The sequence below is a fragment of the Pholcus phalangioides genome, unplaced genomic scaffold (genome assembly GCF_987345545.1).
Source record: "Pholcus phalangioides strain wild (caught in Gottingen) unplaced genomic scaffold, Ppha-v1.0 ptg000028l_1, whole genome shotgun sequence".
NCBI lineage: Eukaryota > Metazoa > Arthropoda > Arachnida > Araneae > Pholcidae > Pholcus > Pholcus phalangioides.
The window spans coordinates 1963138-1990850 of NW_028301618.1; the positions used below are offsets into that span (position 1 = coordinate 1963138).

The 27713-nt window shown below is 45.4% G+C and overlaps 2 protein-coding genes across 3 annotated transcripts in view; both read right to left on the reverse strand.

The window, feature by feature from the left end:
* HDAC4 (histone deacetylase 4) overlaps window positions 1-14555 on the reverse strand; it is a 142121-nt gene extending 127566 nt beyond the window's left edge. Inside the window, exon 1 of one of the 2 annotated variants that reach the window (XM_089252238.1) lies at window positions 14205-14345. The gene's annotated coding sequence lies outside the window, so the exon portion shown is untranslated. Of the gene's footprint in view, window positions 1-14204 lie in introns of both variants that reach the window. The other variant, XM_089252240.1, reaches the window with a different exon arrangement.
* A 7580-nt stretch (window positions 14556-22135) lies between these two features.
* LOC149067725 (uncharacterized) lies at window positions 22136-23923 on the reverse strand. The gene has a single exon (XM_089252359.1). It carries the CDS (start codon window positions 23921-23923, stop codon window positions 22136-22138), a length of 1788 nt encoding a protein of 595 aa, XP_089108485.1.
* Window positions 23924-27713: the final 3790 nt, after the last annotated feature.

Consider the following 27713-nt stretch of genomic DNA (forward strand, 5'->3'; position numbering starts at 1 on the left):
CTTTTTTTGCTGTTCACACGAATTTCTGTTAACCTTTTAAAAGTTTACTGTTACCCATTTAAATATCTTTTTTTAATGAAGCAGGTTTTCGCTCCTTCTGATTTTAAGCAAGTGCAAACTAAAGAGTGTAGGGGGACAGTGTTCCATTGAGAATTCCACTTCAAAAAATATCTGCTATCTGCTCTTGTCAATCCTAAAATAAGAGGGTTTTAAGGAGGCGAGATATCTCGTCGATGCCGCTTGAAGGGTTGAATCAGCATTGAGGCAACTACTGCCGTTTAACCCCCACGAAGAGCCAAATTACGTCAGGGTATTTATTCCCTTTCACAGAAATCTAAAAGTGAGGACACACTGCTTGTGCTCGACCGGCTCGCGCTCGTCTCGATTTCGCTTTCAATCTTTTGGCAAATCTTTCAATATTTTAGCGAATCGACTGCAAACAAAGCAAGGCGCAAAATCCTTGTTATTCCTTTCAATTACTGTATGGTCACTGGAAGGACACCTCTTTGCCACAACGATCTATCACCCGAACCACACAGCTTTAATAAGGAGGTTGTACTGATCACACATGCTTAGTGATAGACGAAGAACAACTTGGGTGCTGAGGTTTTGGGGGGTATAACTGAAGTAAAGTTGTTTTCTTCACACGCTGAGGCAAATATAAACACCACCATTATAACAGTAATAATAAGAAAGTCCGATACAGCAGGAACCCCCCCCCCCCTCAGTGTGTGTGTGTGTGTGGGGCTCCCGTTTTATAAACAAGAAACTCAGCCTCATCGCAAGTCCATGGTTGACAAGTGAAGCCCGTGCTTTGAGAGAACAAAAATAGTACGTACATCGGGTAGCAACAACACACATGCAGCCAGGAGGAGAAAGCTTCTGGCCTGTGTATGTGCGCGCTGCTACGATGTGCACCCAGACCACCACCACCACCAACCTCTTCTTCCAGAAAAGAAAATGAAACTCTGGAACGTCCCCGTGGTTTCTTAAAATGTGACTGACACGGCAAGGAGAGAAAAGTGACGAAGGTTGAATGTGTTTAAATCTCAGCTGCGAAGAACAGAACCAACCAGCAGCCATCATCATCAACACCACCACAAGAGATTACCTAAGACTCTATCTCTCTCGCTGTCTTCCAACGCTATATTTAGCTTAACTGGGTCACGTGGTGTTGGGAATTCGGGAAGAAACAAGAATAATTCCTTCAAGAATCGACCTTGGAATTAAGTTCCTCTCTTGTGAGAGTGAGAGAGACAGTTTAAGAACATAGTGTGATGACAACTACTCGTATAGGTGGTAATTGTGGCCCAGAGGGAGGAGTAAAAACAATTGAGGGGAAGGTCATGGACCGACCTAAACACACGCATAATACACACACACACACATGCACATCCTCCAGAGTTGACAATAGAGGAGCTGATCCAAATAATCAAAACTCCAAAGGCAGTTTCTCGGGTCGAAATCTTCCGGAGGGAGTCGGATTCGACCGCAATGCATGACGCCATCTGCCGTGAAAACAACTTTACGGTAAAGTTCATTCGTAATAGCGCGGCGATCCACGAATCTTTTCCCGATATGTTTATTGACCCCAGCTTCGTCCAAGAGTATTTTTTCTCATTCGTGATCACTTCGGAACTATTCGTCTAGGATCCGTTGTAATGTTCGAACGGTTATCGGTGCGAAAAGATTATTTTTTACGAACCCGTTTTTTTTTTTTCAGATCTAAAAATAAAAACTCGTTCAAAACCTGTTTTATATGTTCATCAAACGGTTATCAATGCGGAACAATTGGACTCTATACGGACCCGTTTTCTTCGATCTAAAAATAACAATTCGTCCAGGAGCGGTTTTATGCGTTCAAACGGTCATCGATGCGGAACAATTGGACTCTAAAGCCAGGTTTTCCTAGAAGCGGGTTTCTACAGCGCCTACAGCGTGAAAACTCTGATTGGTAAAAAAAAACCTGAATTTTAAGTTTTTAACCAATCGGCGTTTTCACGCTGCCCACGGCGCAGAAATTCTACTCCTAGGAAAACCCGGCTTAAAGCCCCGTTCACATTTGCATAGTTTGCGGTAGAATTGGAGTCCAAGCACCTGCTTGAGGACTTTTTTCCTTCGTAAAGAAAGAAATGGAGAGCAGTCATTTTTTTTAATGAAAATTCTTGAAGCGTGTTCTAAACCCGATTTTTCTATTTCCCATGTGAACGGGGCTTATATGGACCCGTTTTCTTCCATCTAAAAATAACAATTCGTCCAGGAGCTGTTTTATGCGTTCAAACGGTCATTCCAGGAGCTGTTTTATGCGTTCAAACGGTCATTCCAGGAGCTGTTTTATGCGTTCAAACGGTCATTCCAGGAGCTGTTTTATGCGTTCAAACGGTCATTCCAGGAGCTGTTTTATGCGTTCAAACGGTCATTCCAGGAGCTGTTTTATGCGTTCAAACGGTCATTCCAGGAGCTGTTTTATGCGTTCAAACGGTCATTCCAGGAGCTGTTTTATGCGTTCAAACGGTCATTCCAGGAGCTGTTTTATGCGTTCAAACGGTCATTCCAGGAGCTGTTTTATGCGTTCAAACGGTCATTCCAGGAGCTGTTTTATGCGTTCAAACGGTCATTCCAGGAGCTGTTTTATGCGTTCAAACGGTCATTCCAGGAGCTGTTTTATGCGTTCAAACGGTCATTCTAGGAGCTGTTTTATGAAACGGTCATCGGTGCGGGACAATTTGACTCCATTATGGACCCGTTTTCCTCGATCTAAAAATAAAAATTTTCGTCCAGGAGCAGTTTTATGCGGTCAAATGGTCATCGGTGCGGAACTATTGGACTCCATTATGGACCCGTTTTCCTCGATCTAAAAATAACAATTTTCGTCCAGGATCTGTTTTATGCGTTCAAACGGTCATCCGTGCGGAACAATTAGACTCTCGACGGACCCATTTTCTTCGATCTAAAAATAACAATTTGTCCTGGAGCTTTTTTGTGCGTTCAAACGGCCATCGGTCGGGAAAATTTGGACTCTACACGGATCCGTTTTCTTACGAAAAATAACAATTCGTCGAAGACACGTTTTGTCTGTCCGACCGGTTATCGGTGCAAAAGAGCTTAACTCGTTAACGACCCGTTATCTTCGGTAGAATAATGGGTAAGTTCGAAATGACTCGTCCGAGGTTATCGGTTTTACGGTTATCGGTGTGGAAAAATTGGACTCAGCGGACTCGTTCTCTTCCATCTAAAAATAACGAATCGTCTAAACCTGTTGTTTTTTTCAGTTCGAACGGCTATCGGTGCAAAAGAATTCGATTCGTGAATGATCCGTTTTATTTGATCGGAAGGTAACAACCAGGACCCGTTTTGTACGCTCAAACGATTATCGGTGCAGAGAACCAGACTCTTTAGAACCCGTTTTCTTCGATAGAATAAGTGGTCTGTGTCGCAAATTTCGAAAACTGAGTCTTAGTAGTTTCGAAGGTTACGTCTGTGTCAGTATTGTGTTGTATTTGCAACCAGCTCAACATGTATGTGTTTAGAAGGTGCTGTCACCTGAGCTGTGTAATACTTTGCAATGCTAAGTGTGAAACCGGCAAATTGAGTGAATATTCTTTCGCATGTAACTCCCCCCCCCCTCTCGATAGGAGGCTCTAGGGCAGAGAGCTATGTAGGCATGTGTAAATGTAGGCATATTTCAACGACTTTTTCGCGTCGGTTTTTAATGGAGATAATGATATTCGATATACGGGTGTTGCATGGGGTAATAAAACCCTCAACGATATTCAAGTGGAAGACGTGGAGGTCCTAAATCTTCTAAGAAATGTATGTGCAAGCAAAGAACCAGGACCAGATGATATCTATCCCAGGATCCTCAGGGAATGTGCTAATGAATTGTTGGGGCCAGTCGCACAAATATACAGGAGTAGTGTTGCTGAGGGTATCGTCCCAAGAGATTGGAAACTTGCTATCGTTGTTCCGATATTTAAGAAGGGTAGTAGAGAAGTGGTGTCAAATCATCATCCAGTGAGTTTGACGAGCTCCCTCTCGAAAATTTTGGAAATTATCATCAAAAGGCAGTTTATGAAGTGGATGGACGAGAATAATGTATTGTCGGATAATCAGCATGGGTTCAGGATGGGGAAGTCATGTGTAACTAACCTCCTTTGCTTCTATGATCACGTGACTATGGCTTTGGGTAAGAGCAAAAATGTAGACGTTGTTTACCTTGATTTCCAGAAGGCATTCGATCGGGTCCAACATGGCAAACTCTTGAAGCGTTTACAAGAGCTTGGAATTGGGGGCAACTTGCTGAATTGGATAGAATCGTGGTTAAGAGATAGGTCGCAACGAGTTATGGTGAACGGGGAATTCTCAGGTTGGACAGACGTCACAAGTGGAGTCCCTCAGGGAAGTGTACTTGGCCCCCATACTTTTTTCACTTTTTATCGATAAACTCGATCAGGGTATGGATGGAATTACTAGCAAATTCGCAGATGATGTGAAGCTAATGGGTGTAATCGGGAATGAAAGCGATAGGGAGTTGCTCCAGACCAACTTAAACAGGATTGCAGCATGGGCAAATGAATGGAGCATGACGTTTAGTGTTGATAAGTGCATGGTCGCTGATTTTGGTTCGAACAACCCACGGTTCTCTTACGAGTTGAATGGTGTCACTATCCTGAATGCAACTAGGGTCACCGATTTGGGAATTCTCATTAACGAGCGACTTAGGTTTTCTGAACATTGCTCAGCGGTGGTCAAAAAATCGAATAGAATGCTTGGTCTCATTTTCAAAAAGGTCTCTTAAAGTCATTCTTTCGCTTTTCCGAGGTTCTAGTTCGTCCTGGACTGGAGTATGCTGTAAGGTTTTGGAGACCATACCTACAGAGGGACATAGACTTGGTTGAAGGGGTGCAGAGAAGAGCTACGCGTGTCCTCATTGGCACACGGGGCTTGAGTTATGAAGAGGGACTTCATTTTTTGAATATGTTTACATTGGATGAACGTAGGTGTCGAGGAGATATGATCGAAGTGTTCAAAATTTTCAATGGGATGGATAGGATGGACCATGAACTTTTAGTACACCGCCAATTGACTGCTTTTACAAGGGGACGCCAGTATCGATTGGTGAGGGACAATGCAAGGTTATGGTGTCGCAGGGAATTTTTCTCCAATAGGGTTGTTAATAAATGGAATAGCTTACCCCCGGAGGTAGTAAATTGTAACACAATTGACACGTTTAAAAAGAAATACGATAAACATGTTGGGGTAAATCGAGAAGCTATCCATTCTTAGAATAAGACAACCATAATTATTCTTTATGGGCATTGTATAATATTTTTTCATGTGTATATATTGTTTATAATTTGTGTTAATTACATTTTTAATTGGGTTGCTATATTTTTGAAATATATGACATCCATATTTTTATGGGCATCTTTTTATCAGCCACCTGGTTGGGCATTTTGCCTGTTGTGGCGTTGTATTTGTATTTGAATGTGTTGAATATTTTGCGTATAATGAATTGGGTGTGCTGCTCGTTGAGGCCAAACATCTTTTGGACTAAGAGGCAGGCTCTTATTTATGGCTCAAATTCAAGGACTAGACATTTATCGTAGAAAATTGCGTAAGTCGGGTATTGCGGCTTGTGGTGATTGCAATGAACTGGATTCGTCTCGATAAAGTTTCCTTCCATAGAACGGTGATACTCGTTCAAGTAGCCAGCAAGTACACCAATTACCGAACTAGGTTTTTGAATCCCTTCAAGTTGGTCATGCTCCGATATACACTGAAGAGCCAAAAAACTGGTACACCTGCCTAATATCGTGTAGGGCCCCCGCGAGCCCGCAGAAGTGCCGCAACACGACGTGGCATAGACTCGACTAATGTCTGAAGTAGTGCTGGAGGTAAATGACATTTTTTCCCCAGCGCGACCCAACCCGTAAGGGTAAAAGGCTTATATCCCGGGAGGGACAGAGCCTGGGTCGTGACTGGTCTGTCGGAGGTAAATGACACCATGAATCCTGCAGGGCTGGCCATAAATCCGTAGGAGTAAGAGGGGGTGGAGATCTCTTCTGAACAGCACGTTGCAAGGCATCCCAGATATGTTCATGTCTGGGGATTTAGGTGGCCAGCGGAAGTGTCTAAAGTCAGAAGAGTGTTCCACTTTGTAGCAATTCTGGACGTGTGGGGTGTCGCATTGTCCTGCCGAAATTGTCCAAGTCCGTCGGAATGCACATGAATGGGTGCAGGTGATCAGACAGAATGCTTACGTACCTGTCACCTGTCAGAGTCGTATCTAGACGTATCAGGGGTCCCATATCACGCCAATTGCGCACGCCCCATACCATCACAGAGCCTCCACCAGCTTGAACAGTCCCCTGTTGACATGTAGGGTCCATGGATTCATGAGGTTGTCTCCATACCCGTACACGTCCATCAGCTCGAAGCAATTGGAACCGAGACTCGTCAGACCAGGCAACGTGTTTCCAGTCCTCAGCAGTCCAATGTCGGTGTTGTCGGGCCCAGGCGAGGCGTAAAGCTTTGTGTCGTGCAGTCATCAAGGGTACACGAGTGGGCCTTCGGCTCCAAAGCCCATATCTCTGATTGGTACTCTGATTGGTTCCATATCTCTTTATTTGCATGCGCATGCCTGTACCAGTTTTTTTGGCTCTTCAGTTTAGTACTGAAGGTGATAATTGAAAGCATGTCGATGTAGGTCGGTTGTTAATATGGGACACTATTCAACATCCATATATGCCAACACATATGCCGAAGAATATTCGACTTGAAGCTATCAGCGTCGCATATCAAATGTAATCTCTTTTTGTGAGCTTCGAAGATTATTTTCCATGCCCTTGCCTTCATCTGATCTTAGGAAAATTGGATCTAAACGCTCCAAGAATGGTGAAATCATGAAGAAAAATTTCGATAGGTTTTATTTTTTTGGAAAGAAACGAATAACGATTTGATCATCATCCCATAATCACGTGATTAAGAACATGACGTGATGATCGTCGAAAAAATCCAATAGCAGCAGAGAGAAAAAAGTGAAAATTAGAGAGACCTTGAACCTGTACCGAGAGAAAAATGATCGTTTGGTGAGTACGTGCACGTGTGTGTGTGTGTGTCGACCTCTTTCCTTTTCCATTGGATTTCATTGATTTTGGGAAGGAAAAAAAAAAAAGGTCTGTAATCACGTTCCTTCCCAACCAATCAAGATCCAACCATCGGAATTGGGAAAATATTTTGCGGGGGGGAAAAAAATCATTTCCTGACAACGAACCAGTATCCGGTACACCCTGAGTGATGAATCACGTTCGATTGAGGCATAATGTATCCTGAACAAGTTGAATTGTTCGCCGTTCGAATGAAGAAAACGGGTCTTGGACGAGCCGGATCCTTACGTGCTGATCGCTGTTAGAACGGTTCCTGAACGAGTCGAATTATTCCAAGTCGTCACTGTTTAAGCGAGTCCCCGACTTGTTTCGAACTAATCACCTTAAGTTATTTACTTTTCCCCGTTGGAACGGGCGAAATTGGCTCGGAAAGAACCGTTAAAAACTTCATTAGAACGAATAAAACGGGTCCTGAACGAATCGAATTCTTGAAAAAAATGGGACAATTAAACCGCTCCCCACTTCCTCGGAACAGAAAAAAAAAACGGATTCTGCATCCGAATGGGTCTTGAAAAGATTTGTTTTAAATGTTTAATTTATATTCTTGGGTGAGAAAACGCGTCCCGGAGGAGTCGAGTTTTTTTTCGAGCGGATCGTTATTCAAACGGATATTGCAAGTCCTGGACGAGTTGTTCGGTACCACCGATCATCGTTCGTGCGGATGAAGCAGATCTTAGACAATTTTTTTTTTTTTTAATGTACGAACTGTCCATCACTCGAAGGAAGAAAACGGATCCTGAACGAATATAGTTACATCGCGCTAGTCACACCGTTCGAATGAGTAAAACCAAATCTGGATAAGTCGAGTTTTTTCGAGCGAATTCAAACGGATATTGCGGGTCCTGAGCGAGTGGTTTCGCACCGATCACCGGTCCTGGACAATTTTGTATTCACGAACTGACTATCATTCATTTAATCATTTTTTTTCGCACCACGGTCATTTTCTGCACACGAGGCTGATTAGACCGGGACATGCAGTTTATTGCCGATTCCGAACGGCAATCTTTCTCTCTCTCTCTATATATATATATATATATATATACTCACAGAGAGGTTGGTGCGCTAACCCCTCGATGTGGGACTCCCTGCGGTAGCAATCTTTTTTTATGGTCATGTCGCCGTTTCTGTTGTATCCCGTGTCAGGAAAGTTGCTGACAAGAACAAAGCTGGTATCAAACTCGTGACACCTCTAAACATCCTTTGATACTTTAGGCTTTGATATCTCATCGGCCTGGGCTACCGTGCCCAACTGACTATCATTCGAAGGAACAAACGGATCCCGGACACATGGCGCTGGTCACCGTTCGAATGGGTCAGGACACGGTCAACTTAATACAAGGCCAACGAAGCTAGGGATCAAGTGACTTTATCCGTCCAACCTCTGGCTCATGACCGACTCGATGTGTTTCGTCACGTGATACATTCCCGGCTGACGCGCTACCAGCGTAGGGTATGAACGCAGGGTAATATATATTCGTATCTATAGAGAATGTATTCCCTAGACAGGTACGGATCCCGTTAAGTATTGTAAGTCACGTGATCTTTAGCTTCGTTGGCCTTGTGTTGAGTCAGCCGTGGTCAGGGTCGCAACTAGGATTTTTTTTTCTTGGGGGTAGGGGGAGGAGGGCAAACAAGATTTTGGGCCTCCAAAACTGTAAAATTTGATGATTTTATTGCGGTGTTTTCGTTACAGTGTAAAATTTGCTGCCCGGGGCAATTATCCTCTTTGCTCCCGCCCTTCCTGTTGCGGTCCTGGAATGGGTTAAACGGGTCTTGGATGAGTCGATTTTTTCCCCTTTTTCAGAGAGGATCGTTATTCTAAAGGCAAAAAACACACTACACTGACGCGACGTGATTTCACGTCATGTCAGAGACACGTTGTGAATTTTGATTCGTGGAAATTCATCTAGAGCGGTGTGTGTGTGTGTTTCCCAACCTTTTTTCTTTCCCGCACCCCCCTTGGATAACACCTTTATTATCTGATAGAAAATTCAGGTTGTATCCAAATAATTAATTGCTATGAATTCTTTTACTTATTGCTTAATATCTTTTCGGCTATGGCTAATATTTAATTTTGGCTCCATTTTTTCTTCTTTTTTTTTGAAAATTAATTCAAAAACTGCAATAAAAAAACACAATTTTTTTACATTTTTTGAGATTTGGAAAAAAAGATTCATCGAATACTTCATTTATTGATTCCAGCCGCAACAAGTGCAAAATTAACGTTTCTTTGACACTTGGCTGAATTTTGTGACGTTTTCCCCGAGTGTTGACGACAGTATCAAATCTAAACACAACATGCTGATAACACGAGGCAGGGCCAGAACTAGAGCGGAGAGGCAGGGGGAAATTGCCCCGGGCTGCAGTTTTAGGTGCTAGCAAAGAACTCCGCTATAAAATTATCGAATTTTAAAGTTGTGAGGGCGGCAAAAATCCTAGTTACGGCCCTGACACGAGGTACCAATGCGAACAAACCACGAAGCAGTTTAAGTAAATAATGGTATTTTTTTTCTCAACCAAAACGGAAAACAAGTACGATCGCTAATCGAAAAAGAAATTTTTGCAACGTTAAAATTCGTTTGACACATTTCTGTAAGCAGAAGTCAGAAGATGGGGCGTCAAAATATCGGTATGATTCATATACTTTTAGGATTGGAAAATGAAATTTTTATTATTTTAATTTGCGGTAAGGGGTGCACCCCCCGGTTGAGAACCACTGTTCGAGAGCTACATGGGCAAAAGAATACGTCACACGATTTTGGCATCTCTCTCAAAAAAAAGAATTTGATTTGTTTGTTGATGGCGGTCCAATGATTTATTGCCGCGGCCTTGTCCTGGTTGTTTCTCTGCTCCTTCACGACAGATAAATATGTGAGAAGTGTCTTCAAAAATAGGATTCACATCGCACTCAACTTCATTCCGTCGAAAAACAAACAAACAACTTATAAAGACCTTGAGGATTCCTGATTGGTGGGCCCTTATGGTTCCGTTCATAGTCGAGGGCTTAAAGTGGACACTTGCGTGATAGCTCTAACTACAGTAGAGCCTCTCGATAACGGACACACGTGGGGAACCGAACATTTTGTCCGCAAACAGGGAGTGTTCGTCATGGGGGAGTCGTGTTTCTTTTTTTTGCTTTAATTTGTTCTTCACATTGATGTTGGACTGCATCGTTCAAAGAGTTGATTGATTCTAACCGATTTGGTAGATAGATGGCAGTACCTACTAGAGTTATCACTCACACGCAAAGCCTTCCACTTACTAGCTTACGCAAGAAAGGGAATTTGGGGTTCAACCCTCCCCTCTACCGAGCCGACTAAGACCTGAAACCTGAAAAACCAGACACACTCCCACGTTACTATTCCTATGGAACCTTTAACGTATAGGGAAGCCGACTAAGACCAGTTTTCTAGTGGCGGAGCGCCTCCCCTCCCCCCCCCCCAGAAGACCAGTTTTCTCATGGCCTGGGGCACCCCCCTCTGGGATCTTTGGCGAGCCCCCAAGCCTGACCCTTCTATAGTGAATTTAAAGCAAGAAAAAATTATAACTGTCTCTGGCCCCGGGCAGGAGCCCTGTCAGCAGGGCCCAACACAGGATCGACCTTTGGAGGGGCACAAAAGGCTTAGGTGCACAGAAACTGTCTTCCCGAGAAATTTTGAGTTGCCGCCTTTAACCCTTTACGGCACACAACTCTTTAAAGTTGGAATTTCAATAAAAAAAAAGTTGTAGGCTTTCTACTTAGGCCTAAAGAAGTACGCAGGTATAATTATGTAATCACAAAAAAAAATATATAAAATTTCTTGTAAATACGCGGATTTTAAATAACGCATCACAGCTGAACATCACGGATTGCTTTGTTTGGTGATGTCTTCTGTGATTGAAGACTAAAGCTCAAAGTAAATGGTAAACCCAGGTCCATCATTTAGGGGAGGCAGGGGGGTTCCGTTGCCCCCCCCGGCTTTTGAAAATACACTACAAATGGTATATATATATATACAAACATATATATATGCGTACCTTTAGTACATGCTCTTTGTCCCTCCCATCCTGGCAAAAGTTTGCCCCCCCCCCCGGAAAAAGTTGAAATGACGGCCATGGGGGGTAAACCTCTTTTTATCCATTTATAATTGAATTTAACGGTTTGAGAAGTTAGTCAAGTTGGGTGTTCCGTGAAGTGGAACAACAAAGGGTTGTTTGAACAGAAATTTGCTAATATAACGTATAAAGAACATTTTTTTTTCGATATTTAATTTTTTTCACAGAAATATATAATTTTCTTGTTAAATTATTGTTCTGCTTGGGGGGGCGCGAACCCCCTGACCATCCCCCTGCATACGCCTCTGCCTGTCAGCTATACCTTTGTAGGGGAACCATGGGTACGAGTTTGAAACCAGTAGCCCAGAACCTAGTTCATCTTAACAATTCGAAGCGAAAGGAAACCCTTGAGGCTTATTTGCGTATTAAAAATTTTTCATTTACATATTTTCATAGGAATCAGCAAAAATTTAGGGGAGGGGGGGGAGCTGTTCAACTCAAGGCTTTAGGACCAAGTCCTGTTCACCCACTACTTTATAGCCAGGACTCGTTTTTCCCTTTCAAACAATGTGATAGGCTCTGAAGAATTTTATTCATTAAACACACGTTTTTTTTGTCAGTTCAAATGATGATCGGTTCAAAACAACTCGTCCAGGACCTGTCCCGATTATTCGAATGGTGATCGGCACGAAGAAACCAGACTCGTTTCGTTCGCTCAAAAGCTGATCAGCGCAAAACTCGACTCGTCCAGGACCAGTTTTCTCACTACAAAACAGCATTTCGAAACAACTCGTGCAGGACCTGTTTCGTTTTTTTCGAATGGTGATCGTCACAAAAACCCTCGACTCATTTCGTTCGCTCAAAACTTGATTAGCGCAGAACCCGACTCGTTCAGGACCGGTTTTCTCACTACAAAACAGCATCATTTCGAAACAACTCGTGCAGGACCTGTTTCGATTTTTTCGAATGGTGATCGTCTCGAAGAAACCAGACTCGTTTCGTTCGCTCAAAAGCTGATCAGCGCAAAACTCGACTCGTCCAGGACCAGTTTTCTCACTACAAAACAGCATCATTTCGAAACAACTCGTGCAAGACTTGTTTCGTTTTTTACGAATGGTGATCGTCACAAAAACCCTCGACTCATTTCGTTCGCTCAAAACTTGATTAGCGCAGAACCCGACTCGTTCAGGACCGGTTTTCTCACATCATAACGGTATCATTTCGAAACAAATCGAAGCTGATCAGCGCAGAACTCGTTCAGGACCAGTTTTCTCACTACAAAACAGCATCATTTCGAAACAACTCGTGCAGGACCTGTTTCGATTTTTTCGAATGGTCATCGTCTCGAAGAAACCAGACTCGTTTCGTTCGCTCAAAAGCTGATCAGCGCAAAACTCGACTCGTCCAGGACCAGTTTTCTCACTACAAAACAGCATTTCGAAACAACTCGTGCAGGACCTGTTTCGTTTTTTTCGAATGGTGATCGTCACAAAAACCCTCGACTCATTTCGTTCGCTCAAAACTTGATTAGCGCAGAACCCGACTCGTTCAGGACCGGTTTTCTCACATCATAACGGTATCATTTCGAAACAAATCGAAGCTGATCAGCGCAGAACTCGTTCAGGACCAGTTTTCTCACTACAAAACAGCATTTCGAAACAACTCGTGCAGGACCTGTTTCGATTTTTTCGAATGGTGATCGGCACATAAACGCACTACTAATAAACCACATACGCACCTCGTCCATATTCCTCTACGAAACTTCTAATGAATTGGTTAATGTTGGAATGTGCGTGTACGGGTTGTGAACCTAATGTGAGTGAAGTTCGTTTTTATGTAATGCTTGTTATGCGTGTAGCACATCTGCCATCAGTTTTTCTAACTATGAGTGAAGTGTAATGATTGGTGAGTTTACTGTTGTAGGCCTGTTGCTCTCTACGGAGGGACTTCTAAACGGGAGAGTTATGTTTATTACAGTAACTTCACGAAAGGGGGGGGGGGCGTAAAATGTATGCACAAAAAAAATCAAAGCCTATGGTCACAGTGCTGTATGTAGGATCTGGGGGTATTCGCAGAGTTCCTCATAAGTTCGGCAATGGGCAAATAAATATGAACTCGTGTGGGTGGGGGGCGCTTATACATATTGCTCTTTCGAGTCAGTGGCGTATGCAGGGTTGACGGGGGATATAAATTATATCCCCTGTCTATAACGCAGAATTGACTGCCCAGCCAGTTTTGTGACCCTGAAAATTTGTAGGCCCTGGGCATGTGCCCCAGTTTGCTGATACGAGAAAAAAAATAGCCACTGGCGGAAGCGTGTAGGTACCATTAAATATCTCTTCCGTGATGGGAAGGGGGGGAGGGAGTTCAGGGGTCTCATAGGTCAACGCGCCGATATTTTTAACGCATTTTGTTTTTCACACAGTAAATTCACTATAGGGGAAGAGGCAAAAAATCTGGCTGGGATGCGAAAAATCATGTCCATTTGGGGGACCCTGGTGCAAGATCTAGGGCTATGAGAGGCCCAAAAAACGTGTGTGGGTCCACTATGCGGGGGCCACGAAAAAGATCAGCCCGGGTCCCCACCTGATCTGGGTTTGCTGATGTTACGATTTTGAACATTTTTGTTTTTACACATATCGAATTCACGGCACCGGGTGCAGCATGATGCAGAATGTGAGAGTCATGCGGGTCCAAACCAGTGCCGCAACTAGTTGCTTGGTCAGCCGGGGCAAGCACGCATTTTAATTTCCCCCCCCCCCCAACCCGTTATAATGTCGAAGGAGAGAGTTAGAGTGAAATTTGCGCCTCCTCTGGTCCGGTGCACCATTCCCACCTGCTCCCCACCCCCAGTTGCAGCCCTGTGCACACCCCCATATCTCAGCCCAGGACCCCCCCCCCCCATCACTGAAGGGGGCCCTGGGTTCCATAAGTCAACGCATCGGGAAGTGCAATTGCAGGCAGTTAGGAAATTATATAAACATTGGAAATTGTTCTTACCTTATCCATAATAACTCGCATGAATGTCTTCCATAATCCTTTCAATAAGTCTGAGTATTAAGAAAAGGTGCCCCTGGAAAAAAAAATGTCAAACAAACAAAAAAAGAGTGCCCTTTCACATCTTAATCACAATTTTTTCCCGGCACCACCGGAGGTAGAGATCCTTGAAGGAACCAAAAAACGCGGCACCAAATTTTTTTTCCCGAGGGAAACCAAACCACGCAGACGACAAACTGCTGTCTCAGTTTTTACAGCAGCAGAAAATGTAAACAACATCCTCCTCCTCTCGATGTCTCTCCCGAACTGAACGCGCTCTCACCGCACACACAAGACACGAACACTACTATAGACAGATATGCACTGGTGCGATTCCGGAGTTTAAGGGTAAAGAGCGTCGGGGGTTACCACGCCAAACACACGGATATTTGGCGAGATCCGGAATGTCTTTAGTCGCCAGATATCGGAAATGAAATTACATTCTCCTCCCCCCACCCCCCCCATCTACCTAAATTAGGAAAGTTTTGATTAAATAATCAATAATTTAAGGTTAATTGAAGAGGGAAAAAAAGGGTTGTGCGGGTGGTGTGACGGTTCTCCCCTGAGGGAAGCTGACAGGGGCCCTCGAGACATGCCTCCCCCCCCCTGGCGTGGAATCTTTCGTGGGACCCCCCCCCCCCAAGCCACGAGCCTATAGTGAAATTATGATAATTTTTTCGGGAGCCCCAGGGCTGGAACCCTGTGATCCTCCACTTTTGGGAGCAGGACCATAGTGTGTTTTTCGGAGCCCTGGGGTAGAGTTGGCCTTGGGGCCCTTCTTGAAAGGGCTATTATTATTATGCAAAATAAGTGTAAATTATTTTGGGGCCCTCTATTCGGCTCAGGGCCTCGGTTGCCCGAGCCTAGTTACGGCCCTGGTCCTTGGCGTGGAATCTTCGTGGGCCCCCCAAGCCAGACTTTTCACAGGCCTTCTATAGAGGAATGATAATAATTGTATCGGGCCCTGTCAGCCCCACCATTGGGACATGCCTCGAGATGAATCAGATTATTTTTTTACGTCATTTTAGCATAGGTTTAAAGTCTGGGGGGGGGGGGCAGGATGATGATGATATGAATACTGGGAGGGGCAATGCCCCTTCGTCCCCCCTCCTCCCAGGAACCATTTTAGGGAGCCAGTACAAATCCTGGAATGGAGCCCTGACAATGGATGAATGAATAAATGGTGCCGAAATTGGAATAGTTATTATTATACAGTATATTATATCATGCCCTCCCCTCCTACAGTAGAGGGCCACATAGGATAGAATCTTGGGAGGGGAATCTGGTCAGCCCCTCACACCCGTGCAAAGTAATTTTTCTGAGGCCCCCTATCAGGATATAAATTATTTTCCCACCAATTTAAAAGCTCAGTGTAAAAAATGTTAACCGGATCTCACTTATATGAGGGCCCCCGGGTGGCTCTGCCCTTGTGGGGGGCTGATTACAACCGAATTCGGTGATTTTTTTTTCTCTCGTGAGGGGTGCCACAAGGGTCAGTTTTAAGCCCGTTTTTTTCTTCAATAAATTCTTCCGAGGCATTTTTAGGCACTTGGATGAAGAAAAGTGGCGAGCCACACACGATCGTGCTCCCGGAAACTCCCCGGAACCCTCAATTGCAGGGGGGATTAATGTTTTCCCACCTTGGAGCTTTACCAATTTTACCGCCTTTTTCTGCTGCGACAACAGAACAACAGATCCACAACAGGTGGGTTTGTTGCCGGGGGGGGGGGGGCGCACCAAAATCTTCAATATTTTATAGACACATTTTCGTATTCAAAGGCCCAAAAATCGTTCGACCCCCCCCCCCCCCCCACAATAAGAGTAATGACCCCGTCATGACCCTTCATTTCAAATGATACATAAATAAATTTATAGTATAAATATTTTTATAAAGAAGGTCAATCAGACCGGAGCCCCCAACCCGGGGGGGGGGATTCTAATATTTCTTTGATAGGGGACCCCCACCCTCCTCAATTATTTCACGTATCTGTTTTATTTCTCCACATCTATATTTTTCTTTACAATTCTATGCCCCCACCCCTTCCGTGGATCTAAGCCCCTAAATCATGAAACCGGGCTTCAAAGCTGAATCCCCCCCCCCCCCGCTTGTATGTCCCAACAACATACGTTTAGGGGGCCTTGGAATCCTGGAGATGGGCTTCTTAAGAGTTGAAATTTTTGACCAGCCCTTAGAGCAGGATTTTTCACGGGGCTCCTCCATGCAACATTTATAGAGGCCCGGAAGCTTATGACTGCCCTGCTAAGGGCTCCTGGCCAGAGCTTCTCACAGGCCCATCTAAAGTAGTGTAAAAAATAACGAAAATGATAAAATCCACCCGGTCGGAGTCCTGTCAGCTCCAACCTGGTAATGGGTCCTGTACTCCCCATGCCGCCCCCCCCCCCCACAAATTCTGGAACCGGGCTAGAACACAGAAGACTGGCGATATTTTTCACGGGAGCCCCTCCATACAAAATTTATATTGCGAAAAAAATATCCGTCCCGGGCCCGATGGAGCCATATCAGCCTTTGTCTTGTGTGGAGCCCTAATCCCGGCACTCTTAGGACATGGCCCCACAAGAGGGGCTGAAAGGACTCCAGTCATCGGGGCCTCGACGATTCTCAATCAATTTTGTTTTTCCTCACGCCCTAAATTCACTATAGAGAGGAGCTGTCTGCAAAGATTCCAGTCTGGAGGCTTTGCTGTATAATATAAGGGCAACGTCTGGGTACCAAAAAACGGCAGGGTACCAAAATCCTTAATACGTACGTAAACGACACAGAAGCGGGATGATTCGCCAACCATGGTAATCTACAGACTGCGGTTTGTCGTGAGGGGGGAGGGGGCCCCAGTGTAACGACAGAGGAGGGGAGGGTGCCGAGGAAGTCGGGCACAGCCGCGCATGCGCCGGGATGTGCCTCGGGAGCTGCAAACGGTTTATTTTTAGCTCCAAAGCTGAGGAGGAAATAGAAACCGAAGGTCATACATAACAAGATGCACGCACTCACACACACACATCACTGCTAGGCGGGAGGAGTGGGGCGCCCGGGGCCTCCCCGCTCTATCTCAATTCCGCCCACACACGCATTTAACAAATGGTTCTCTCTCTCTCTCCCGCTTTCAAAACAAATCCCATAAATAGAAAGGTTCGAACACTTCCGATAAGGTTCGATCCAATTAACCGGGATGGAGACCGACCCCACCCGTATTACCAGTAAATTACATATATGCTTTTTTTTTTTTTACGGCCTACAGTTACATTGGGCTGGCATTCGAGCCCAGGACGGCCTACACTGCCGGAGTAGGGCCCTTTACCAGCTTTCTTGGTTTTTTTTATGGTTAGATCTTTACTTAATTTGATCAATAATAAGGGATCGTAGGTATGTAAGAATGTGAAGCCCGGGAGGGGGGAGTGATTGATCATGCCCCCCCCCACATCTTACAGCAGGGCACCCAGACCCTTCTATGGTAAATTTATAGCATGAAAATAACAATGGTAACTGTCACGGGTCCCAGGGCTTGAGTCCCCCACCCCGGTCACTTGTGGGTGCCGTGGGAGGGGGTTCTGGGTAATGTCACGAGAATGCGAAAGAAGCTAACTGGTGAAAATCACGTAAAACGACGAGTGGTCAGAAATTGGAGAGTAGTGATTCAGAGAGAGCCAGGGGTATATTCGGTACGAAATGGGCAGCAGAAACGGGGGGGAGCGCCCACAAATTTTCGTTTATTACAGCAATACGTGTTACACATGACCACCACCACCACATTGCAGGAGGTGAGTCACAAATCCAGCAAAGCCAGAGTGCAGCAGGTCCGGATGTATATATATGACACCTCTCGGCGGATCGCATCTTTCAGTTCCGACCGATTGGATGGACCGGATCGATACACCCGGGATTCCAAATATCCCCGTAACCAGAAGTCTGCCGGTGTCGAATCTGGAGACCGAGAAGGCCATGGGAACCTGCAATGCCTGCTAATGAGTTCGTCTTTCCCGGACGTCTGTATCAGGAATGCCTTGACCGGAGCAGCAGTGTGACTAGTTGCTCCATCTTGCATAAACGCGACGGTAGAAAGCGTATCTCTTTCACGCAAACATGGTACGACCTTCTCGCGCAGAAGCGTTAAATAACGCTGAGCATTAGCTGTTCCCCCTTCTCCCCCATATACTTTACTGGGCACTGCGTATCAAAGAAGAAGGGTCCTATGACGAACGAACCTGTGAACCCACGCCGCACTGTCACTTTTGGGGGAATGCAATGGTTTCTGCGGGTACTCACGTCGATTAGACGTCACCCGGATGCGACAGTTATGGGTATTAACGTCGCCATGAAGAGAAAAATGAGCTTCATCTGCCCAAATGTGTTAAGGACCCAGGTGGGATTCTGTTCGATTATGGAGAAACACCCACCTCGCAAATGATTCCTTCTGTACGGTATTCGCTGGTAAAAGTTCATGGCACGAATGCAATCTGTATGGGGTACAGATCAAGAATTCCATTAAGAATATTGCGTATCGAGGATGGCGGTACCCCCCAGTCTGGCAGGTTCACGAGCACTGCTGGTCCCTGCAGCTGATTCGGACGCTAGCGCTTCCATTTCGACTGCAACACACGTCGAACGTGCCTTTCTTAAATATGGTCGTCCGACTTTCTTACGCGATCCTCCAGTCAGTGCCGTCTTAAGGCATGGGCCTACCCGGGCACGGCCCGGGGGCCTCAAGAGAAAAGGGGCCTCACAAAAATGAGATCTGGTTGAAATTTTCGAGAATTTGCCCGATAGGGCCTCAGAAATATCACTTGGCCCGGGGGCCCATGATGCTCTTAAGACGGCCCTGCCTCCAGTTTCCTCAAACCGCTAAACAAGCTTTATGAGGCCTGTCGCTGTTAAAAAAAGCCCCCTTTTCCAGTCCTTACATTCTTCTGAAATCGAAATTTACGCAAGGCAATGGTCACTGGTTCCTGGTTCACGTAAAACAACTTCACAAACAAAACTTTATCCTTCGCACTCAGCATCCTTGTTCACATACACGGTTTACAACGGTGAACTGATTGTGGATTAGGAGCGCAAGTTCTTATAACCGTCTCATTTGCATATTTCTACCGAAGTCACTCGTACCAGCGCCATCTATCGGCTGTTTTCCCCGTCTTAAAAAAATTCCCGTGACATAGCGATGCTAACCCTGCAAACCATTTTTTATTTCGGCTTTTTTTTTTTTCCTGTTTTTATTCATTTTTAAAGTTTTTACGGAAAAAATGTTTGCCCACCCTGTATATATACACTCATTTCCATAAAAATTTGCTCATCAAAAAGTAATTGTCGGATCGCAACGAAACTTGGCATGAAGATATGTGTCTGGCAGATATGCAAATGATTAGATGCACAGCGTGATTGTGCAATGTGTGTTAACACCAGAGGGCGTTGAACTTCGTTGTCCTTAGCGTATAAAAAAGGTACGTAGAGGAATTTTGCCTGTACTTAGTCTGTTGCAGAGGGATGCTTTTTCATTAGGGATGCTCCGTTATTCCACCATCGAAGACAATGTGATCAGTTGTCAGAGTTCTAGGGGGGGAAGGAAGCATCGAGATGATGGAAGCCGGGTGGTCAGCTCGGCGAGTAACCCGCCACTTAGGCCGATCTGACTTCACCTTACCGTCGCATGCACGACGGCCAAGCTCAAGACGCTCCACGGCAGACCAATAGTCGAGAAGACCGCTATATCACTCGACAAGCACGCACAGCGCCAACTGCATCATTGTCTGCTATTCGGGCAAAAGCAGCAGTTCCACTACTGGTCCTTGCGTCTGTTCGTACCGTCGCGAGGCGCCTTGCCGAAGAACATTCGTTTAGTATTGCGGTGACCATTACGTGTGCTTCCAATCAGGGCCGTAACTAGGATTTTTGTCGCCCGGGGGCAAACATTATTTTGCCGCCCCCACAACTTTAGAATTCGATAATTTCGTAATATGACGTTCTTTGTTCCCACCTAAAACTGCCGTCTTCTAAATTTTGCCGCCCGGGGCAGTTACGGCCCTGCTATCAATGATGCCCACTCGCCATCGCCTCCGTTTTTAGTGGTGTCGAGCTCGACCATTACCTCCCAGAGGTTGTATCTAAGAGGTAATGGCTCGATGGGATTGGACCGCAATCGAATGGAACCAGGTCGTATTCAGCGACGAATCGAGATTCAATTTGGGCAGTGATGACAAACGTGTACGTGTGTGTGGAAACCTCGTGACGGACACCTCAATTCTGCCGTCGCCTTCATTATAAGGCGGCACACTGCTCGCACAGCTGGAGTGATAGTATGGGGTGCCGTCGCATACGACACCAGGTCACCTCTAATATTCATCCGCGGTACCACGACAGCCCAGCGGTACGTTCGTGACATACTTCAGCCACATGTGTTGCCACTCATGTCAGGACAATGTCCGACCACTCACAGCAAGGGTATCGCAGGAATGCCTCCACCACATTAACACCCTTCCTTGGCCTGCCCAATCCCCAGATTTGTCACCAATCGAGCTCATCTGGGATCGCTTGGGACGGCAAGTTGGGCAGCCTAGGAATTTGATTGAACTAGAGGCACGCGTACAGCAACTGTGGAATGAGATAATGCAGGACACCATAAGGGACCTGTATGCCTCAATGCCACCCCCTCCCCATATCGCATCGTGCATTCAAACTAGAGGGTGCTAAAACCAACATTCATTTGTAGTTTTCCTGTAACCAGGGGTGGGAAGTGATAAAGTCGGAGCAGCAAAATTCAGGTTTTGGAGCAGCAAATTCAGGATTCGGAGTAGATATTTATAATTTGGAGCAGCGAAACTAACAAGAATATATTCGTTAACTCCCACCCCTTTACAAAATAAAACAACTGCACTATCTTTTGTTGTGAAAAGTCTTTTCATCATCTTGTTTTTGGTGTTTCAGGCTTTTGATACCTTGTTTGAAAGAGCGGCTGTCATAAAGTTTTTCGCACCAGTCTATTTAAGATGGTTTTTGCTTACTGAGGGCAGGCACTACGGTATTTGCTGTCTGGAACAGCAGCACTTAAAATGGGCTAAAATTTTCTGCAAGTTTTCAATTTTTTTATAACTCGGAAAGAAATTGTTGTAAAACGGGAGAAAATTTCGGAAGCATCAACACGTTTGGCGATTCATCACTCATTATTTGGCGATTTGACACTCGTTATTTGGCAATATTGGCGATTTAACACTCGTTATTCGGCATATTTTTTTCTGGACAAGCCGTATTTTTCAGTTAAACCATGTGTTCCTAGGAGCAAGCAGATTTTCTGTTTCGCACATGATACGGCATTAATTGGCGATTCATTGGCGATTTAACGCGTTATTCGGCAAAGTTTCTAAATTATCATTCGTAATTCGGCGGACGTGCTCTTTTTACTCACGGAATAAAAAATTTTTTCACGAAATATCGGGATTTGGCGCAATGACGATCGACTACAGTAGTCTCTGCTGCTTCCAGTGGCGACTTTTTTTTTTTGAAAACGGAAACTGACTCGCATTTGCGCTTTAAAGCTGAAAGACCATTGCAAACCATGTTTAGTTGCACGATCACGGATATTATCGGGGTTTCGCGATGGAAAGCCCAATTCAATTCAATTCGCCGACAATAGCCCCGGCAAATCGTCTAGGGACAATTTACTGCCGAATCCCTTTCGGGGGGGGGGGCTAATGCGGGTTTTTTATTGTTTATGAAAAAATATTTACAAAGCAAGACAAAAAAATATGTACATGATATATACATTATATACATAAAGATTTCATGCCGCTATGTAAACCGACATTTTTTTTTTTCCCCTTATGCACAACCATTCATAGCCCTGATCACAGTTTGTCCCGGGGGTCTCTTGGGCCGTGACTTGGTCGCTCACTTATTGTTCAATGTGCCGTGTTGCTGCCTGTGCTGCCAGTCTGCTGGATCTTCTCGTAGGCTGCTCTGGTCTAGTTGTGTGGTTGCCTATGTCTATTCTCCTCCTGTGGAGTTTTGCAATGCCCTCTTTTTCGAGATAGCGCACGAGATTCTCAAGAGTTCGTGATTCTTTTTCGAGCCGGCTCATCCTCCTAAACCACTCCTTCGCCAGCTCTTGCCTTGGTTTGATCAGGTGGAAGACTTTTGCGTAAGGGCAGCTGGTGGCATAGTGGAGTGGTGTGCCGACTTCTCCGCACATACATTTGTTGTTGTTAGATATTTTGAATCTCTCGAGGTAGCTGGGGAATGGTCCATGACCAGTAAAGAAAATGGCTTTCGCTCGGGACCATCCCACAGCCCTCCATCCGACTCGAGGTAGGATATCGTGAATCAGTCTGCCTGGGTGTTCAGGTTCGTCCCAGTCCTCCTGCCACATTTTTAATAAGTGACTTGTCAGAAGTCTTTTGGCATGGGAAGGGGGAAGCTTAATTAACATTGCGCTCTGAGCAGATTTGGTGGTTTTCTTGGCGAGCTTATCCACCAACTCGTTGCCATGGATACCAGAATGACCTCGCACCCAGTGCAGACTGACATTTCTGTTGGTGCTCAGGTAGTTACGGATCTGTCTGGCATTGTGGTGTCGTGTGAGCGGGTCTCTTATTGCTTCCAGGCTAGCTCTGCTATCCGTGTAAATCCTTATTCTGTCCTCTGTTTTTATGGCTTGCTCTGTAGCCATTTTGAGGGCCCACAGCTCCGCTTGGAAGACACTGCAACCGTCCTGCAGCCTCGCGGCCCATTGATTGGTAGTGATTCCATCAGTCAGCCATATAAGGGCTGCTGCCGTGCCGTCCGCTGTTTGGGAGCCGTCTGTGTAGATTGCTTTGCATTTGGGGTCCACGAGTTGCTCATCGGTTATTATCTGGGCATCGATGGGCTCACTGGCAGGGTGTTGGGTCCATCCTATCGCATTTCTTTCATAATTGGTTGAGTCAAGGTGTATTCCTGCTGACGTGATGTTTCTTCCCAGCCTGGTGAGTCTGGCGGATTTTGCAAGGAATTGCGTGATCAAGGCCAACGGAGGAGTACCTGCCAGCACCTGCATTGCCATGGTAGACGTCGTGCGGTAACATCTAGTCATGTACAGGAGAAATCCTCTTTGTGCGGAATTCAGCATGCGCTGCGTTCTAACCGTCATAGAGGACCCCCATGCGGCTGCTCCATATGTAATTATCTTAACCGCAACTTGGGTATAGAGAATCCTTCGGTATTTTGTTTTGAGGCCCCACTGCGGTCCCGCTGCATTCCGCATTCGCTGTAGGGTCCTCATTGCCTTTGCCTTTTGCTCCTTCATGTGTGCTAAATAATTTAGTTTGCCATCTATGGTTAGACCTAGACACTTGAGGGTAGCAGAATGTCTAATTGGCTCCCCATTCAGTTTGATAGTGGGACGGGATTTCTCACTAAACCAAATGTACCGGCACTTGTCTGCAGCAATTTCCAAGTCGTACTCTGTTAACCAATCACTGACTATCTTCATCGCAGTCGCCCCTCTAGCCGTCACGCCATTAATTTTCGGGGCCGATAAAAGGAGGAGGACGTCATCTGCATACGCTTGTATTCTCACTCCTTCCGGCCAATTGCGTTTGAGCAGTTGATCTGCCACCAGGTTCCATAGCATGGGGCCCGAGCATGACCCCTGCGGGCAGCCTCTGGTCTGGTGATGAGAGACGAACTGTCCTTGTGTCTCCATGCCTATAACTCTGTCCAACAGGAGATTCTCCAGAGTTGCTGTTATTTCACGTGGCGCCGGAATTGATTTTAGGAGCTTTCGGAGAATGGGGAATCTCAGTGAATTAAATGCTCCTTTTATGTCCAGGGACACAAGTGCCACATAGCGGTTGCTTCTTTTTGCTCCATCGATGGGTCCAGCAGGTCACAGAGTGCCTCTTCTGTGGAGCGGCCCATGCGAAAGCCATATTGGTGCTGGTGAAAAAAATTCACTTTGTCGAGGTGATAAGTGAGACGTTGCACCAGAATTCGCTCCAGAATCTTGCCCATGTGTGGCAGCAATGTGATGGGCCGGAACGAGGCCAAGTTGTCGGGGGATCTGCCATTCTTAAGGAACATTAACACCTGCCCCGTTTTAAAAGCCGCAGACACTGAATTCAGTCTGAGGCATTTGTTGTATAGGGCATCGAGGATATCTGGAAATTTTTCGTGTATAATGGTCAGCATAGGGATCGTTATTTTGTCAGGCCCTGGCGACTCTTTCTTGCCTGTTCTCGCTAGTGCTCTCTCGATTTCGTTTTTAGTAATGCTAGGTTCCGGATTGTCATTGGTTGCGATGTGAGAAACATTTTCATCTTCGTTAGATATATATTCAGCCAGATCTGCGCTCTCATCTATTGGGTATAGTGTGTGTAGTTGGGCCTCTACTGCTTCGAGGATCGTTTTCTTCCCATCACCTAGGAGTAGCACTTGTGGGGGGAGCGTGGACTTTCTCACCGTAGCCTTGTAGACAGCGCCAAATGGGTTGACTGCACTATGACAGAATGCGCGCCATGCGTCCGTTTTTGCTGCTGTCATTTGTTTGGTGTAAATGGCCTTCTGCTTCTTATATTTGGTTAGGGCTTCTGCCTTGTTCGCATCGGCTGATTTCTCCCATCTTTTGTGCAGGGCCCTTAGTTTTCTTCTCTCTTCTGCCAGCTTAGGTGACCACCACCTCACCTCTCTATTAGCCAGTCTGTGTTGGGATTGGAGTGTTCTTTCGCCAATTAACTTCAACGTCTGCATGAGAGAGGTGGTGGGATGCTCAAGTTGCTCGATGTTGTTGCAATTTGATATTTTGTCTAGCCAGTCTGTGGCTTGCTTCCCGAACTTGTTAGCAAATATTTTCAGTCTTCTCTGGGAGGAACTAAACTTTACTCTGTGTTCCACCGGAGGGGCGTCATTGAGCCACCAGTGAAGATACTTGTGGCTGCTCTGTGTGACCTCTTCCCCTACCTGCCAATTAGTTGGGCTTTCCTGTCTCGTATTCGTTAGTGAGAGGTCTGGCCATCCTTCTGAGTCCCCGAGCTGATATGTCGGTCTGATGTTATCCCCGTTGAGGATATACAGATCTCGCTCTATGACCATATCCAAGATGGCCTGTCCCCTATCGTCCTCCCGTTTACAGTTCCAATAACTATTTTTACCGTTCAGGTCCATTGCAGTATGCGTAGGTGTAGAGCCTGCTTTTCTATATATTGTTGAAATTTCCTCCAATGCTGGCGTGATGTCTTGAATTGGAGAGCAGTAGCTGCTGATGAGGATATGCTCTTTCCCCATCAGGCCGATTTTTATTGCAACCGTGTGGTCGTGCACCGCCAGCGTTGCTCCTCTAATATTTGGATTTGGAATAAATATGGCAGCCTTTAGGTTAGCAGAGGACCATTTTTGCCAAGCCATCGGGATCCCCTTTAATTTCCCATGGCTCTTGAACGAGGATTATGTCCACCCGGAGTTCTGCCACTGTTTGCATCAGTTGGTTTGTGGCCTTCCGAGCATGGTCCATGTTAATCTGTAAAATTCTGACTTTGCTGTCGGGTGATGGATTTACTCCCACGTGAGAAGGAAGCAGTTTATTGGTTGATAGTTTGGACATACCAAGTTAGTCACCGATGCTCTTCTCTTTCCCTATCTTTAATGACGTTTGATTATTGGTTTGAGTGTCTCTCGACCTGTGCCGCACTGCGCTGCGCCCCGTTATATGCGTCGATGGAAAGCCCGATGATGCTCCGATAGTTTAAATAAAGGCGATAGTTGAAATACAGTGGAATAAAACACGCTCTTTTCAGAAAGAATCGTTTCGCAGCAAACAGGGACAAAAAAGTTTTTGGCGTCCTTTCCGAAATTCCGGACATACTGAAGCAAAATTCGCTATTTGGCGCAGAAAAATACGAAAACACACTATTGGAGCAGGATGGCGCAAGATTCGGCGCAGTGCAGCGCAGAGTTCCCACCCCTGTGTAACAAATGATTCTTTTGCTCCAATTATGTAATCACTTATTTATATTCACGTTGTACTCACATATATAAAATTTCGTTCCATTCGGACAACTCTTTCTTGGTGCGCAAATTTTTATGGAAATCAGTGTATATGGGAATGGGGGGGGGGGCAAAAATTTATATTTGCACAGGGCCCGAACTTATGAGGAACAGTCCCTGTGACAAAGTCAGAAAAACAGCGAGAAGCGGAGCTTGAATTCAGTTATAAAGAGGACAAGAATTAAGAAAAGAGGGGGGGAGGCAAATACAGTAAAACCCCCCTTAATGGATGACACCCCCACCGATGCGGTCACCCCTCTTTAACGGCCAAATAATAAAATTTCCCCCTTGTATAATAAAAGTATGCATTTCAAACGTCTCATTAACCGTTTACGGGCGAATTTGTTTTTGTCCCGCCGGTGTCCGTAAAAAGGTTTCACTGTATATATATTTAGAAACGGGAGGGGGGGGATACGAATTCAAATAGAAAGGGGACCAAAATTCAGAAACTATCGGGGGGGGGGGGGCAGGTTGGATAGAAAAAAAAAGATTGGGCCGGAACACTAGAGGAGGCGGGGGGCAACTGCCCCGGGCTGCGAATTTTAGGTGAAAACAATGAACACCATTACAAAATTATTGAATTTTAAATTGGGGGGGGGGGGTGGCAAAAATCCTAGTTACGGCCCGGCCCAAAACGGAAGAATTTTAGAAAACGGCATAACACAAGCGGACGCTACCTTTTGGAGTGTGCGGGCCACTTAAGTGAACTGGAAATATGCCGCGAGTCACTCAAGTGTAAATGTGTCAAGGGTCACTTGAGTGACCTGGAAATGTGTCGCGGGCAGCTCAAGTACCCTGGAATTATACCAAGTGTGCCGCGAACCAGTTGAATGACGTGAAACTCTAGCAAGGGCAGCTTGGGTACCCGGTAAAAAAATGTTCCCCTTATTTCATTTTTACAAAATTAGGTTTGAGGTGTCAAGGGCCATTTTTCAAGCATATATGGCATAGGAGGGCGGTAGTACAAAAAAGAAATTGCAGGTGAGAAATTGGAAAAAAAAGGGGGCCAAAAATTCAGAAAAATGAATTGAAGACATTAATGCAAAGAGACCGAAAAAAAAACAAAGGGCGCTAGCAGAAAAACGGGGTACAAAATTCAAAAAAAGCCACGGAGGACATGAATTCAAAGAGGGCAAAAAAAGGGCAAAGGGGCGGGGGCTAAAAATCACGGAAATTGCAGAGGGAATCGGAAAAAACGAGGCTAAAAATTCAGAAAAAAGGCACGGAGGACATGAATTCAAAGAGGATAAAAAAGGGCAAAGACAGTGCCAGTGCTGTAGTGGTGGGTTGGTGAGATACGGAGTTAGAGATGGAAAGAGTTCCGGGTGCATAAGTTCAAACCACCCCTCCCACCTACAGTTTTAAAATTTCTTATGAAAGGGCGCCATCTATCGTCCGAAATTTGAAGTATTTGAATACATCACATTCACGATATAGATCTATTTATCTCTGAC